The sequence below is a fragment of the Branchiostoma floridae genome, chromosome 18 (assembly GCF_000003815.2).
Source record: "Branchiostoma floridae strain S238N-H82 chromosome 18, Bfl_VNyyK, whole genome shotgun sequence".
NCBI lineage: Eukaryota > Metazoa > Chordata > Leptocardii > Amphioxiformes > Branchiostomatidae > Branchiostoma > Branchiostoma floridae.
In genome coordinates, this window is record NC_049996.1 from 667,975 (window position 1) to 684,798 (window position 16,824).

General features: G+C 40.9%; 1 protein-coding gene across 1 annotated transcript in view; it reads left to right on the forward strand.

The window, feature by feature from the left end:
• The window catches only part of LOC118405652 (muscle M-line assembly protein unc-89-like), a 125,005-nt gene that overhangs the window by 38,981 nt on the left and 69,200 nt on the right, over positions 1-16,824 (forward strand). The window contains 13 exon segments of the mRNA XM_035805226.1: positions 301-582; positions 1,643-1,924; positions 2,818-3,099; positions 4,006-4,287; positions 5,187-5,468; positions 6,457-6,738; positions 7,727-8,008; positions 9,028-9,309; positions 10,340-10,621; positions 11,603-11,884; positions 12,078-12,241; positions 12,714-12,831; positions 14,013-14,285. Of these exon segments, the coding sequence (XP_035661119.1) occupies positions 301-582; positions 1,643-1,924; positions 2,818-3,099; positions 4,006-4,287; positions 5,187-5,468; positions 6,457-6,738; positions 7,727-8,008; positions 9,028-9,309; positions 10,340-10,621; positions 11,603-11,884; positions 12,078-12,241; positions 12,714-12,831; positions 14,013-14,285 (3,375 nt within the window).

The following is a 16,824-nucleotide window of genomic DNA, read 5'->3' on the forward strand; positions in this document are numbered from 1 at the left end:
TTTGCTTACAAGTACAAGAAAGCTTCGATTAATACTACCATTCCGCAATGGAATTAATAATCAGAGGTATTAACGTATCAACTCACCAGCTTCTCAATTGTATGGAAGGAAACATTTCCTGGATATCTAGAAACTCACGCAGTGAAGATTTTCATTTTGCCTTTTTGGAGCAACAGTTGTTTTGATGTCTTTATGTTTTGTATTTGTTTGCCCCTCTCCCTTCAAAACACACATAGATTTAGTTTAAACATGACTTGTGTATGATAATATACAAATATTGTGCCATTGGTTCTTCTATAGACAGAAAAATTGGCATCACCTCAAAACTCAAAGACGTGAACGCTTTAAACAAGGATCCGGAAGTGACGTTGGACGCGGAAGTTTCCGAGGCTGATGGTGAAGTCACGTGGCTCAAAGATGGCAAGCCGATCCCCAAGAAGCTCCTCGACAGCGGGAAAATCCAGATCATTGCAGACGGGAAGAAGAGAAAACTGAAGATCAAAGATCTAGGAAAAGACGACGCGGGAGAGTACACACTAAAAACCAATGTTGGAACGTCATCATGCAGCCTGGGTGTACAAGGTTTGTGGTGGACTCATTGGACTAAATTCCCCGGCTTTCCCTGCTTCTCATTTTACCAATCCCACCTTCATTCTCATTTACAACGAGGACGGGACAGCGTCTGACAAGACAAACTTACAAACAGTATGACGTGCTTTTACTGAATAAGCGAGCAATCTCACAGGTGTATCTATGAGTTGGTTTATCTGTTTGATGAGCTTTATGTTGCGATATGATGTTATGCGGACATGCTCTCGGGATAAAAACCTGCTGTTTTACTAACTACAGTTTCAGGAAATTGTGGGCACAGCTTCTTACAGAATCATTCAGAGATATCGGACCACAAGTTGCTCTTATCGCCTTGTTCCCTGACAACTTAAGGCAAGGGACAGATACGGGCTCTTGCCATGGCGCGATGGAGTGTCCACGACCTAATGAAACTTTGCCAACAACGTGACGTGCTTTCTACCATTAAAGCAATTCCACAACTGGTACCGTTTTACTAACCGTTTTGTAGGTGTAGGGAATCTAGAGCACCGACCTTTGAACTCTCTACAAAACCATTCATTCTGCAACGACCCCCTCAGCGAATAATTAAGCCTTACTAAAAACAAGTGAACATTGCTTGCAATCATTCATGCACTTAAATGCGTCTTATTTGTTGGTTTTCCGTCAGTTTGTGTATGATCATAATAATAACTTTATTGCAAGTTCATGTCCGAAGGCTAAAACAGTGGTATACATAATTGGAAACTTAACGAAGAAGGATAATGAGATTTATTGGGAAATAACATTTATTCTAAATCTACGTCTGTTAAAGCTATTTCAGAAGCATCTTTGAAGAAGGCGGAATGTTTTTCAAGATAGACTCCTCGCTATCTATGAAGTCCATTAGATATGCTTAAACTAGAGAAAATTTAACACTGTTGAACATTCGTGTAGTTGTAGCTACAAATAGTAAAATGCATTTGATGAAGTTATTACTAGGTGGTATTCTTTGCAGATGCTATCAGTTTGGTGTACCTTGAGATAAATATTCTTCCTATTAAATGTCTTCACCCTTGGCCTACGTCTTGTCCAGACCGACCTGTCACAATTAAGTCCAAGTTGAAGGACATCAAAGCCTTAAACAAGGATCCGGAAGTGACGTTGGAGGCCGAAGTGTCAGAGCCTGACGGCGAGGTCACGTGGCTCAAAGATGGCAAGCCGATCCCCAAGAAGCTCCTGGACAGCGGGAAAGTCCAGATCATTGCAGACGGGAAGAAGAGGAAGCTGAAGATCAAAGATCTGGGAAAGGATGATGCCGGAGAGTACACACTAAAAACCAACGATGGAACGTCGTCATGTAAACTGGATGTACAAGGTTTGTGGTGGCGACATTGGAGTGAACTCATTGGCTCCCCTTGCTTCTCATTCAACCAATCGCTGCTTCATTCTCCTCTTCAACGGGCCAGTATTTGCTCTACCTTAGCTTTGGCAAAACTGTGTCCAAGGACGGACTCTGACGAAACTGCCCGAACAACATGGCGTGCTTTTCCTGAATAAGCGAGCTATCCCACGTATATGACTAGCAGTAGTAGTAAGATGCGCTTTAAGTTGTGATATGCACTTATGCGTACGTTCTCTCCGGACAAAGACCTTTGAATAGGTGGCCTATAGGTGATTCTGATTTACTAACTACAGGTGCATCGAGATCGTGGGAAAAGCTTCTTACAAAATCATGGTGAGATACTGGAGTGAACTCATCAATTAGGCGAAGGGACGGATACGGCCTCTGGCCATGGCACGATATGGAGTGTAACGCGACCTAATGAAACTTTGCCAACAACTTGACGTGCTTTTCGCACTTAATACTCGTGCAACTTTACAGCTGTTACCGTTTAACTTCTCCTTTGGTAGGTGCAGGAGACAACAACCCCTTCTGCAACAACCCCTTCAGTGAATAATTTAGCATTAGTATAGTTAAAGCATAAAATAAACATTGCTTGTATTCACTTGGATGCATCTTATTTGCCAGTCTTGCTTCAGTTTATGAAAGAAGAGCTACTTCGGAGAAGACTATATATTTTACAAGATAAATAAGTTTACCTTGTTGAATATTTATGTTTCCATGGCTACTCAGTGCAAAGGCATTTGATGAAGTTATCATTAAGTTATATTCCTCGCAGATGTAGCTTAAAGCCAAACGGTTTGATGTACTTCAACATCAATTTTTACCCTTTGAATGTCTTCACTCATTTTCTACGTCTTGCCCAGACCGACCTGTCAAAATTAAGTCCAAGTTGAAGGACGTCAAAGCCTTGGACAAGGATCCGGAAGTGACGTTGGAGGCCGAAGTGTCAGAGCCTGACGGCGAGGTCACGTGGCTCAAGGATGGAAAGCCAATCCCTAAGAAGCTCCTGGACAGCGGGAAAGTCCAGATCATTGCAGACGGAAAGAAAAGAAAACTGAAGATCAAAGATCTGGGAAAGGACGATGCTGGAGAGTACACGCTTAAAACCAACGATGGAACGTCGTCATGCAAACTGGATGTACAAGGTTTGTGGTGGCGACATTGGAGTGAACTCATTGGCTTCACTTGCTTCTTATTCAACCAATCGCTGCTTCATTCTCCTCTTCAACGGGACAGTATTTGCTCTATCTTTGTCCAAGGACGAAGGCAGACTCTGACGAAACTGTTCGAACAACATGGCGTGCTTTTACTGAATAAGCGAGCAATCCCACGGGTATAACTAGTAGTAGTAGTAAGATGCGCTTTATGTTGGGATATGCACTTATGCGTACGTTCTCTCCGGAAAAAGATCTGAAATACAAGTAGGTGGCCTTTAGGTGCTTGTGATTTACTAACTACAGGTGCAGGAAACATCGAGATCGCGGGAAAAGCTCATTACAAAATCATGGAGAGACACTGGAGTGAACTCATCAACTAGGAAAAAGGGACGGATACGGGCTCTGGCATGGCGCGATTGAGCGTAACACGATCTAATGAAACTTTGCCAACAGATCCACAGCTGTTACCGATATTCTTTATTCTACTTTGGTACATGTAGGTACAGGAGATCAAGATCACAAAGCTTCAAGCTTTCTACAAAACCATTCCTCCTGCAACAACCCCTTCAGCGAATGATTTAGCCATAGTTAAAGCATAGAATAAACATTGCTTGCATTCACTTGGATACGTCTTATTTGCCAGTTTCGCTTCAGTTTATAAAAGAAGGGCTCATTTGAAGGCGGCTATAATCCATGAATACATTTTACAAGACAGATGGTTTTACCTTGTTAAACATTTATGTTTTCATGGCTTCTGATAGTGGAAAGCCATTTGGTGAAATTATCATTATGCTATATTCCTTGCAGATGCAGCTTGAGGCAAAGCGATTTGATGTACTTTGAAATCAATTTTTATCCTTTGTATGTCTTCATCCATCCCTACGTCTTGTCCAGACCGACCTGTCAAAATTAAGTCCAAGTTGAAGGACGTCAAAGCCTTGGACAAGGATCCGGAAGTGACGTTGGAGGCCGAAGTGTCAGAGCCTGACGGCGAGGTCACGTGGCTCAAGGATGGAAAGCCGATTCCCAAGAAGCTCCTCGACAGCGGGAAAGTCCAGATCATTGCAGACGGGAAGAAAAGAAAACTGAAAATCAAAGATCTAGGAAAGGACGATGCTGGAGAGTACACACTTAAAACCAACGATGGAACGTCGTCATGCAAACTGGATGTACAAGGTTTGTGGTGGCGACATTGGAGTGAACTTATTGGCTTCACTTGCTTCTTATTCAACCAATCGCTGCTTCATTCTCCTCTTCAACGGGCCAGTATTTTCTCTACCTTAGCTTTGGCAAAACTGTGTCCAAGGACGGACTCTGACGAAACTGCCCGAACAACATGGCGTGCTTTTCCTGAATAAGCGAGCTATCCCACAGATATAACTAACAGTAGTAGTAAGATGCGCTTTAAGTTGTGATATGCACTTATGCGTACGTTCTCTCCGGACAACGTCCTTGGAATAGATGGCCTTTAGGTGCTTCTGATCTACTAACTACAAATGCAGCAAACATCGTGGGGAAAGCTTCTTACAAAATCATGGAGAGATCTTTGAGTGAAGTCATCAACTAGGCAAATGGACGGATACGGGCTCTGGCCATGGCGCGATTGAGCGTAACACGACATAATTAAACTTTACCAACAGGTCCACAGCTGTTACCTTTATTCTTTATTCTACTTATTCTTTGGTAGGTGCAGAAGATCAAGAGCTTCAAGCTTTCTACAAAACCATTCTTTCTGCAACAACCCATTCAGCGAATAATTTAGCCTTAGTTAAAGCAAAGAATAAACATTGCTTACATTCACTTGGATGCATCTTATTTGCCGGTTTCGCTTCAGTTTATAAAAGAAGGTCCCATTTGAAGTAGGCTATAATCCATGAGTATGTGTTACAAGATGGATGATTTTACCTTGTTGAACATTTATGTGTTCATGGTTGCTGATAGTGCAAAGCCATTTGATGAAATTAGCATTAGCCAGCATTTCTTGTAGATGCAATTGAAATCAAAACGATTTGATACACTTTGAAATAAATTTTTATCCTTTCAATGTCTTCAACAATTTCCTACGTTTTGTCCAGACCGACCTGTCAAAATTAAGTCCAAGTTGAAGGACGTCAAAGCCTTGGACAAGGATCCGGAAGTGACGTTGGAGGCCGAAGTGTCAGAGCCTGACGGCGAGGTCACGTGGCTCAAGGATGGAAAGCCGATCCCAAAAGAGCTTTTAGACAGCGGGAAAGTTCAAATCATCGCTGACGGGAAGAAGAGAAAGCTGAAGATTAAAGACCTCGGGAAAGATGACGCCGGAGAGTACACCTTAAAGACGAACGACGGAACGTCTTCCTGCAAGTTGGGTGTAGAAGGTTAGTCTTTAAGACAGCCATGGCGACTTCAAGAATCCTCCGAATGACTTGTTGCTTCTGATTCACTAACTACAGGTACAGGAAACGTTGAGATAGTTGGCAAGGACTAAGGCTTCTTATAGAATCATGGAGAGATATTGGAGTGAACCCATCAACTATCCCAGGCCTGCATTTCGTTCTTGCAACCACTGCTCCATTTTCTTCTTACCCAACGGACAACCAGTATAGCCTTCCTTAACAGCTAAAGGCATAGGGATGGCTACGGGCTCTGGTACGATGGAGTGTAACACGACCTAATGAAACTTTGCCAACAACGTCTTTCACTGAATACCCAAGCGATCCCAAAGCTGGTACCGTTTTACTAACTCATTTGTAGGTGAAGTGGATCAAGATCACCGAGCTTTGGACTCTCTACAACTCCATTCCTTCTGCAACAACCCCATCAGCAAATAATTCAACCGTAGTCAAAGCAAATAAATGTTGCTTGCAGTCATTCACTTCTACAAATGCGTCTGATTTGCCGGTTGTGCTTCAGTTTATAAAGAATAATAATAATAACTTAATTGCAAGTTCATACCCGTAGGCTAATTGCAAAGTAAAGCAAAGCAGTGGTATACACAATTGCATACTTACCAAAGAAGGAAAATGACATTTTTAGATAAATTAAAAGGAAATAACATCTATTCTAAATCTACGTCTACTTAAGCTATTTCAGAAGCCTCTTAGCTCTTTGAAGAAGGCTGTAATCCATGAACATATTTTATGAAATATATTCCTCGCAATTTAAAAGGTCAATTATATATGCTTGAACTGGAGAAATTTAACCCTGTTGGACATTCGTGTATTCGTAGCTACAAATAGTAAAAAGGCAATTGATGAAGTTATCATTCATTGCAGATGCTGTCGGTATAAAGCCAAACGATTTAATGTACTTTGAGATAATATTTCATCTTTAAATGTCTTTACCCATTCCCTACGTCTTGTCCAGACCGACCTGTCAAAATTAAGTCCAAGTTGAAGGACGTCAAAGCCTTGGACAAGGACCCGGAAGTGACGTTGGAGGCCGAAGTGTCAGAGCCTGACGGCGAGGTCACGTGGCTCAAGGATGGAAAGCCGATCCCAAAAGAGCTTTTAGACAGCGGGAAAGTTCAAATCATTGCAGACGGGAAGAAGAGAAAACTGAAAATCAAAGACCTCGGGAAAGATGACGCCGGAGAGTACACCTTAAAGACGAACGACGGAACGTCTTCCTGCAAGTTGGGTGTAGAAGGTTAGTCTTTAAGACAGCCGTGGCGACTTCAAGAATTCTCCGACTGACTTGTTGCTTCTGATCTACTAACTACAGGTGCAGGAAACGTTGAGATAGTGGGCAAGGACTAAGGCTTCTTATAGAATCATGGAGAGGTACGGCAGTGTACCCATCAACTATCCCTGCTTTTTGTTCTTGCAACCGCTGCTCCATTTTCTTCATACCCAACGGACAACCAGGTGCTCTTATCGCCTTCATTGACAACTAAAGGTATAGGGATGGATACGAGCTCTGGTACGATGGAGTGTAACACGACCTAATAAACTTTACCAGCAGCGTCTTTCACTGAATACCTAAGCAATCCGAAAGCTGGTAACGTTTTACTAACTCGTTTGTAGGTGCAGGGAAGAAAGATCACCAAGCTTTGGACTCTCTACAAAACTATTCCTTTTGCAACAAACCCCTCAGCGAATAATTAAGCCGTAGTCAAAGGAAATAAACATTGCTTGCAATCATTTACTTAAATGCGTCTTATTTACGGGTTGTGTTTCAGTTTATAAAGATATTGATAGATTTATTGCAAGTTCATACCAGTAGGCTAATTGCCAACAAAGCAAAGCAGTGGTATACATAATTGCATACTTACCAAAGAAGGAAAATGAGATTTACTGATAAACTAAAAGAAAATAAACATCTATTCTAAATCTACGTCTTCTTAAGCTATTTGAGAACCATTTTTGAAGAGGGTTGCAATCCATGAATATGTTTTACAAGATAGACTTCTAGAAATTTAGACAATCCATTAGATATGATTGAACTACAGAAAATTTAATCCTGTTTAATATTTGTCTATTCGTAGCTGCAAATAGTAAAAAGGCATTTGATGAAAATATCATCAGGCAGTATTCTTTGCAGATGCTATTGCAGTTAAAAGCCAAACGATTTGATATACTTTGAGATCAATTTTCATCCCCTGAATGTCTTCACACATTTCCTACGTCTTGTCCAGACCGACCTGTCAAAATTAAGTCCAAGTTGAAGGACGTCAAAGCCTTGGACAAGGACCCGGAAGTGACGTTGGAGGCCGAAGTGTCAGAGCCTGACGGCGAGGTCACGTGGCTCAAGGATGGAAAGCCAATCCCAAAAGAGCTTTTAGACAGCGGTAAAGTTCAAATCATCGCTGATGGGAAGAAGAGAAAGCTGAAAATCAAAGACCTCGGGAAAGATGACGCCGGAGAGTACACCTTAAAGACGAACGACGGAACGTCTTCGTGCAACTTGGGCGTAGAAGGTTAGTCTTTAAGACAGCCATGGCGACTTCAAGAATCCTCCGACTGACTTGTTGCTTCTGATTTACTAACTACAGGGGCAGGAAACGTTGAGATCGTGGGCAAGGACTAAGGCTTCTTATAGAATCATGGAGAGATATTGGAGTGAGCCCATGAACTATCCCTGCTTTTCGTTCTTGCAACCGCTGCTTCATTTTCTTCATACCCAATGGACAACCAGTTGCTCGTATCGCCCTCCTAATTGACAAACTAAAGGCTCTGGTACGATGGAGTGTAACACGACCTAATGAAACTTTGCCAACAGCGTTTTCTACTGAATACCCGAGCAATCCCAAAGCTGGTACCGTTTTACTAACTCGTTTGTAGGTGCAGTGGATCAAGATCACTGAGCTTTGGACTCTCTATAAAGCCATTCCTTTTGCAACAACCCCCAAGGCAAATAATTCAGCCGTCGTAAGATGTGCTTTATGTGTTATTCACTTAAATGCGTCTTATTTGTCGGTTGTGCTTCAGTCTATAAAGAATTATGATAATAGCTTTATTGCAAGTTCATACCGGTAGGCTATTTGCAAACAAAGTAAAGCAATAGTATACATAATTGCATACTTACCAAAGAAGGAAATTGAGATTTATAGATAAATTAAAGGAAATAACATCTATTCTAAATCTACGTCTACTTAAGCTATTTCGGAAGCCTCTTTGAAGAAGGCTGTAATCCATGAACATATTTTACAAAACATATTCCTCGCAATTTAAAAGGTCAATTAGATATGCTTGAACTAGAGAAACTTTACCTTGTTGAGCATTCGTGGCCGAGCTACAAATAGTAAAAAAGCATTTGATAAAGATATCATTAAACGGTATTCTTCAGTTTAGTGCCAAACGATTTGATGTACTTTGAGATAATTTTCACCCTTTGAATGCCTTCATGCTATTGCAGTTTAAAGCCAAACGATTTGATGTACTTTGAGATAATTTTCACCCTTTGAATGCCTTCACCCTTTGCCAACGTCTTGTCCAGACCGACCTGTCAAAATTAAGTCCAAGTTGAAGGACGTCAAAGCCTTGGACAAGGATCCGGAAGTGACGTTGGAGGCCGAAGTGTCAGAGCCTGACGGCGAGGTCACGTGGCTCAAGGATGGAAAGCCGATCCCAAAAGAGCTTTTAGACAGCGGGAAAGTTCAAATCATCGCTGACGGGAAGAAAAGGAAACTAAAGATCAAAGGTGTAGGAAAGGACGATGCCGGAGAGTACACTCTAAAAACCAATGATGGAACGTCGTCATGCAAACTGGATGTACAAGGTTTGTGGTCGACTCATTGGACTGAATTTCCCGGCTTTTCCTGCTTCTCATTTTACCAATCGCTGCTTCATTCTCATTTCCAATGAGGACGGTGAAAGACTCTGACGAAACTTTATAAACAGTATGACGTGCTTTTACTGAATAAGCGAGTATCCCACAGCTGTATCTATGTATGGGAGCATCTATTAGATTCGCTTGTTAAAATTATGTTGTGATATGCACTCATGCGTACATACTCAAGAAAGACATTAGAATAGGTGGCCTTTAGGAACTTTTGATTTACTAACTACAGGGAGAGGCTGAGATCGTGGGCAAAAGCTTCATATAGAATTATGGAGAGATATTGGAGTGAACTCATCGACTATCTTTGCTTTTCATTCTCGCAATCGCTGCTTAGTTTTCTTCATACCCAACGGACCACCAGTTGCTCTTATCGCTTTGTTTGACAACTAAAGGCAAAGGACGGATAGTGCTTCTGGTGCGATAGACTGTAGCATGAGCTAATGAAACTTTGACAACATTGTGAAGTGCATTTTACTGAATACCATTATAGCGATTAGGCAGCTGTTATCGTTTTACTAACCCTTTTGTAGGTGCAGGGATCAAGACCACCAAGCTTTGGAATCTCTACAAAACCATTCCTTCTGCAACAACCCCTTAGCGAATAACTAAGCCTTAGTCAAAACAAATAAACATTAATTGCAACCTTTCACTTAAATGCGTCTTATTTGCCGGTTTTGCTCCAGTTTATAGAGAAGCCTCTTTTACGAATATGTTGTACAAGATAGACTCCTCTCAATTTAGAAAACCCATTAGATATGCTTTAACTAGAGAAAATTTACCCTCTGTGTGTATTCGTAGCTACAAACAGTAAAAAGGCATTTGAAGTTATTATTGATATTGATCTTGATCTTATTAAGCGGCATTCCTTGCAGATGCTAGATATAGTTTAAAGCAAAACGATTTGATGTACTTTGAGATCAATTCTTATCCATTGAATGTCTTCATCCTTTGCCTACGTCTTGTCCAGACCGACCTGTCAAAATTAAGTCCAAGTTGAAGGACGTCAAAGCCTTAGACAAGGATCCGGAAGTGACGTTGGAGGCCGAAGTGTCAGAGCCTGACGGAGAGGTCACGTGGCTCAAGGATGGAAAGCCGATCCCAAAAGAGCTTTTAGACAGCGGGAAAGTTCAAATCATCGCTGATGGGAAGAAGAGGAAGCTGAAAATTAAAGACCTCGGGAAAGATGACGCTGGAGAGTACACCTTAAAGACGAACGACGGAACGTCTTCCTGCAAGTTGGGTGTGGAAGGTTAGTCTTTAAGACTGCCGTGACGACTTGAGGAATCAACCGACTGACACTGAGACGTGTGTGATACACTAAAGCTCTCACCTGAAGTCAACAATTGCTACAACTGTAATGTTTTAATTGTTGGCTTTTTTTCAACGATAATAAATGTACCTTAGAGCTGTACGTAATAACTAAAACATAGGACTTATCAATTAGTTTAAGAATTAAACAATGCATTTTTGTCAAGAAACCATGCACAAATATTCATGACAAGCTGCTAAGCGTATAGACTTATGTGGCACTAGCTGTAAGAGTTAATAAGTTTAATGCATGCGTTCTGACGCATTAGGTTAAAAAGCTAGACACAAACACGAATGACATAACGACACTGAACAATAACTACACAAAGATAAACATTTGGATTGTTTGCACAACTTGCTTGATTGTTAACATCAATACGACGTATACATACTGTGTAACACGTTGTAGTGATTTTCTGACGAGTGTACAACAAACAATTGTGCTTTGGATGCGATGCTGCGACACAGAGCATAGTAACTTGCCAGTGTAGACCACTTGTAGTTGATCTAGACATGGCTGTGTGCAAGAAAATGTGTGAATACTTAAATTACATTGAACGATTTAGAAAATAATGTGTTAAGCATAAACGTTAAAATGACCATAACGCACATCCATGTGACCCTTTTACCTACATTTTCACATACACCTGCTCTCAAACATATATCCAAGTCTGTTTCTAGTTATGATGGTTGCTCACTATGGAACCGCTACGCTACTTAATCTTGATGTTTTGCATTGATGGTTTTTGTCCACCATTTATACAAGTATCTCAATATAGCCACAGATAAACAACGCTCAACAAAACATAATTTGCACGTTGTATGTTACATGGTGCCATCACCAGCAATATTGGAGTACCTGTTGCATTGCAAAACATGTGCATCTGACATGTGTTCTTTCTTTACACGCACAATCGTTCAGATCGCCCTGTCAAAATCAAGTCAGGCCTCAAGGACGTCAAGGCCATGGACAAGGATCCGGAAGTGACGTTAGAAGCGGAAGTGTCGGAGCCTGACGGTGCGGTCACGTGGTTGAAGAACGGGAAGCCGATTCCTCAGGAACTCCTCGACAGCGGGAAGGTCCAGATCGTTACAGACGGCAACAAGAGGAAGCTGAAGCTGAAGGATCTGGACAAAGATGATGGCGGAGAGTACACACTGGTGACCAACGATGGGAAGTCCTCCTGTAAACTGAACGTGGCAGGTTTGTATCCTAAATCTCGAGTGATCTAAAGTGGCATGAATAGAAGTTTAAAAGTTCTGACTCCGAAATTGGGATCACGACAGATTGCAATCTTTACCGAGACTTATTGGCAACGCCACAGTGACGGAGCGTACATAATGTAGCATTGGTTTGTGTTTCTCTTGTTGACTTTTATGTTGACCCTCCAACGCAGACCGTCCTGTGAACATCGTGTCCGGGCTGCGGGATGCGGACGTGGTAGAAAACTCACCGGAAGCTGCCCTGGAAGCGGAAGTGTCGGAGGCTGACGGGGAGGTCACGTGGTTGAAGAACGGGAAGCCCATCCCGAAGGACCTACTGGACAGCGGAAAGCTTCAGGTTAGGGGGACAACAGAGTTACAATTTTTCGCAGTAACCAGTGATACATGAAAGTAGAGTTACTACAAATTTTTTTTCCAACAGTGACAGTTTTTAAAGGCAAGGTACATACCTCCAAATTTTCGATGTCTGGCAGCACATCTTGTTCCCGGAGAGATCACTAGGTCATAGTCTCGATCTCACGAGAGAGCACGACACTAGGTCAGGCTTCCCTAGATCATCTCCCCCTCCCCTAGGGTATGGACCTGCCTTAACCTAAACTGTCGCCTTTATAAGAACTCATTTGCAGGAATTTTTGTACGGCTACTCTTCAGATTTTTCTACAATTGATTCTGCAAGTACAGGGTCTTTTATTACCACAGCCCCTAAAAAAGTGCCCACATTTAACATAGCCCACCCCCCCCCTCACAAAGTAAGGATTTTCAATGGTACGGTCTAGGCGCAGGCGCTAACTGTTGCCTCTCCCCTTCAGGTCGTCGCTGATGGGAAGAAGAGGAAACTTGTGATTAAGAACCCTGGGAAGGACGACGCTGGGGACTACACATTGGTCACCAAAGACGGGAAATCCAACTGCAAGATTAATGTTACAGGTAAGTTTGGTATTGAATATATCCATGATAAAATGGATTGTTGAAGAGTAGTTGCCAGTCCAAAACAGTAACTATCAACGTTACATGTACATAAAGACATATATATATATATATATATATATATATATATATATATATATATATATATATATATATATATATATATATATATATATATATATATATATATATATATATATATATATATATATATATATATATATATATATATATATATATATATATATATATATATATATATATATATATATATATATATATATATATATATATATATATATATATATATATAATTGTTTATTTGCAAAATCATGCCCGAGGGCTAATTGCATACACAGTCTCAAGAACTAAGAGAGGTAAGTACATAAAACTAGTGTCTAATCAACTACATGATACTATGGATACTATTGTCGGGTTTGACTTCTTCTTTGAAGGCAGTGGTTAATGAACTGTCCCACGTTCTGTATGATGGTGGGATTTTGTGCTTTTAATAGAAATGTAGTCTTTTGGTGATCATTTAGGTGGTAAAAGCTTGGCGAAATTGTGGCAACTGTTTGAAATCAACTGCTTCTATATATAAAACATTATGATTGAATGGACGAAAAGATTGAATGACCACAGTGAAAGAAATCTATGCCGTATGAGGCATGTTTCATAAATCATAGGGCACTAATTTCAAGTGTATCAAATATTTTCCGTTTCAAAGTCTGTGATTCTTAAGAAGCTCGCATGGGGGCGTGATAGGTATACCGTCCTTTATTAATCAAACATTTGCATTCTCTCTACATCTGTATTTCTGAAAACTTTCCACATCTCGGTCGTACCTTAGTACTCATTCACCAACCCTGTACCTCTTTTTTTATTTGCAGTTTCCCATGAACGTTTAGGCTGCCCCCTTCCGAAAATAGTGGTAGCGACCAAAACAAAGGTTTTTTTTTTGTTGACAAATCAAATTCTAGCTAGAATAATTTTCAGCACACACATGATAAACTGTCGTTACACATCTTATATTTCAGACGAACCCGTAACAAAATTTCACCATTATGTTGATGAGCCTGTCTTGAATAAATAATGTTTGTATTTTTGTTTGCATATCACTGACTAGCGACATATTGTCTGTACACACATGATAAACTGTCGTTATCAATATTATATTACAGACGAACCCGTAAAGATCACCAAAGAGCTCCAGCCCGTTAAAGTAACGGAAGGTGACAAGGCCGAACTGGCGTGCGAAGTACACAAGGTGGGCGCGCAGGTGCAGTGGCTCAAGAACGGCAAACCAATCCCGGACAAGGACCTGAAAAACATCAAGATCGTCGCTGACGGCAAGACACACAAGCTCATCTTCTTAGACGCTGAACCAAAGGACAGCGGAGAGTATTCTGTCAAGACTACAGGAGGTACCTCTAACGCCAACGTCAACGTTAAAGGTGAGTAGGATTAGAAATCGTTGTGATATTTGTGATGGGGAGGGGGGCAAATCCTTAATTATGTACATACAAATAAAAAAAGACTGTTTCAGTGCTTGATCTGAATAAGGTAAACTGATTGTAATGTGCAACAAAGCAGGGATTTATTGGCAGTTATCTAACCCATACAAAATATTGAATACAGTGCACGATAACTGTTTTCGAGCGAAATCCTTAAATACAGATCACCTTAGCGGCACACAGTCGGCCATTTAAATATTTGAATAGTTAGACAGTTGAACTGACTGAGAGTGAGACTACCACGTATTTTGCTATCCTACAACATAGGTACCGCACATAGTCAGGTACGCCTATGTACAGTACATGGGACAACCCGTGATAGTGATCAACCACTCAGTCACGTCCACTTTTATCACCTACGTGCTTAAGATCAGAATTGGTAGGATTCTCTTTTTAACTCTGTAAATATCATGCTGAAGGACTGTAAACACAATACAAATTGACCCAGTCTGAACTTAAAAAGATAAAACAGTTTAAATTGGAAACGCTTCGTTTGGATTTTGTAGAGATACGAAAATATCAATCCAGTTAGAACACAGTCATACGTTGTGTTCTTGTGTTTGAAACAAAATACACAATGTAAACCCGTGGGAAGCTTAGATATGCTTGTTGCTAAAGCAAAGTAAACTCTAGAATTCGCATTTTTCAGCGTGTCATCTTGTATCCCTGTTTCTAGCACAGTACAATGACCATCTTAGCTTACAGATTTTTTTGTCAAACACGACATCGAACTTGTATTTTATATGTGAATCTTTGATCACATCCCCCCTCCCCTATTACCACAAGGTGTGCCATTTTGTAAGAATGTATTCCCTTCTTTGCCGTCCTTTCATCGGAGTGACAGAGAACAAACAGTACAGACGACAGGACAAACAGACAAACAAAACATCGCCGCCCAGTCCTTCCCATGACGCATACTGTTGTCAACATTACACCCTAGCGGATATCAATATCATTGCAGAACATAAACCTACAACGTTTGTCAACATAAGTGACGATTACTTGCAGGTGAAAATAATTGCAACGTCGAAAGAATTATAATTTTACGACAAAGACTTGGGGCCATTATTGTGGCAGTTGTGTAGCCTGGGTACCATCCTATTTTGTTTATAAGGGCTCACATACTTTCCCTGGTTAGAGTATAGGAGCTCCGTTAGCTTGACTGGGATGACACCCAGACTAACAGTCCTGGATTTTTCGCACATAATCCCGTTATCTTATGATGGAGAAGTATAAAACCTTGTATATAGAAAACAGTACGAGGCAAGTGACCGCAACTTAACCTGCCCTATACAGGTGTGCATTACCTGTCTTTAACCTGTCCGACACGGCACATAACAAAGGCGTAACACGGTCAGGTACTCAAGTGTGTTGTTCAAGAGGTTTCATGTTCCTGAAGTCCTAATACTCAAGCACACACTGGTCGTATGATAATCGCATCAAAAGAAATAGATTCTAAATCCGTTTCTCTCTACGATTCATGAAGTTTTCTTCTATCTTTTATAAATTGTTTCTAGCCTTGAAATGATTTGAAAATTCTTAACCAAGCATTTCGCTTGTTGGTAACAATATTGGGCTACCGAGAGGTTCTTTGGTAATACAAGCGTTTATATGATGTTGATATAAGGTGGAAGTATATAGCTGAGAGCAGTAACCAAACAAGTCAATATAATTCAGGTACTTCAGTAATCTATCTTGTCCATGGAGACAGTTTTACAACGTGGATAGATGCTATTTTTACACGTTGTCAGCCAACTGAATAACCGTTTGCATTGAGGTGTGCAATTTTCACGTAGACTACGACAAGAAACGTATGTTGTGATGACCCAAGCAAAGTGGTCTTGTTTTAGTGTGACACTGCTTCCGGGTCATCCGTAATCCAGTGACCACATAACGGACCTGTCTCACTAGCACTGGTCCGTGCAGGGGATGCAAACACTGTAAGCAGGCACCTCTAGTGTCTGGGCACAACAACCCAGTACTTTGTTGGTCTTTGTTGTAAAAATGTGAGCAAAACATGGGGCAGACAGCATCAGGTGAGGCCAAGGAGGGTGTCTTAGAGGTGAAGGAAGATACAGGTGAGATTTGACTCCCTGAAAGATGTCTAGAGACGCATATTTTGGTACATTCTTGCTTTAGCCTTCAAGAAGGATTAGAACAAGACCTGGTAAACACGGTGATTTTGTTTGTCGATGTACACAGTAGATGTTCTAAACCTGTGAGTAAAAAACGAGAACTGGATTCGTGATTTTGAATACCCCTTAGATGTATAAAAAGTGATAGCAATTCATCATCTTCATTTGTAAGATTAGTCCCTTTTCTTAATATGTGATCATTCCAAGACTAAGATAGCGAGAATGACCACAACTCCTGCAATCTTCTCATAGATTTTGATAAATTCAAAAGTCTGTTTTTTGCCAATATCAGTTTTTTGCCAAGGTCTCAACCACCTGTAAGAACTTCATATGCAAGAACTATA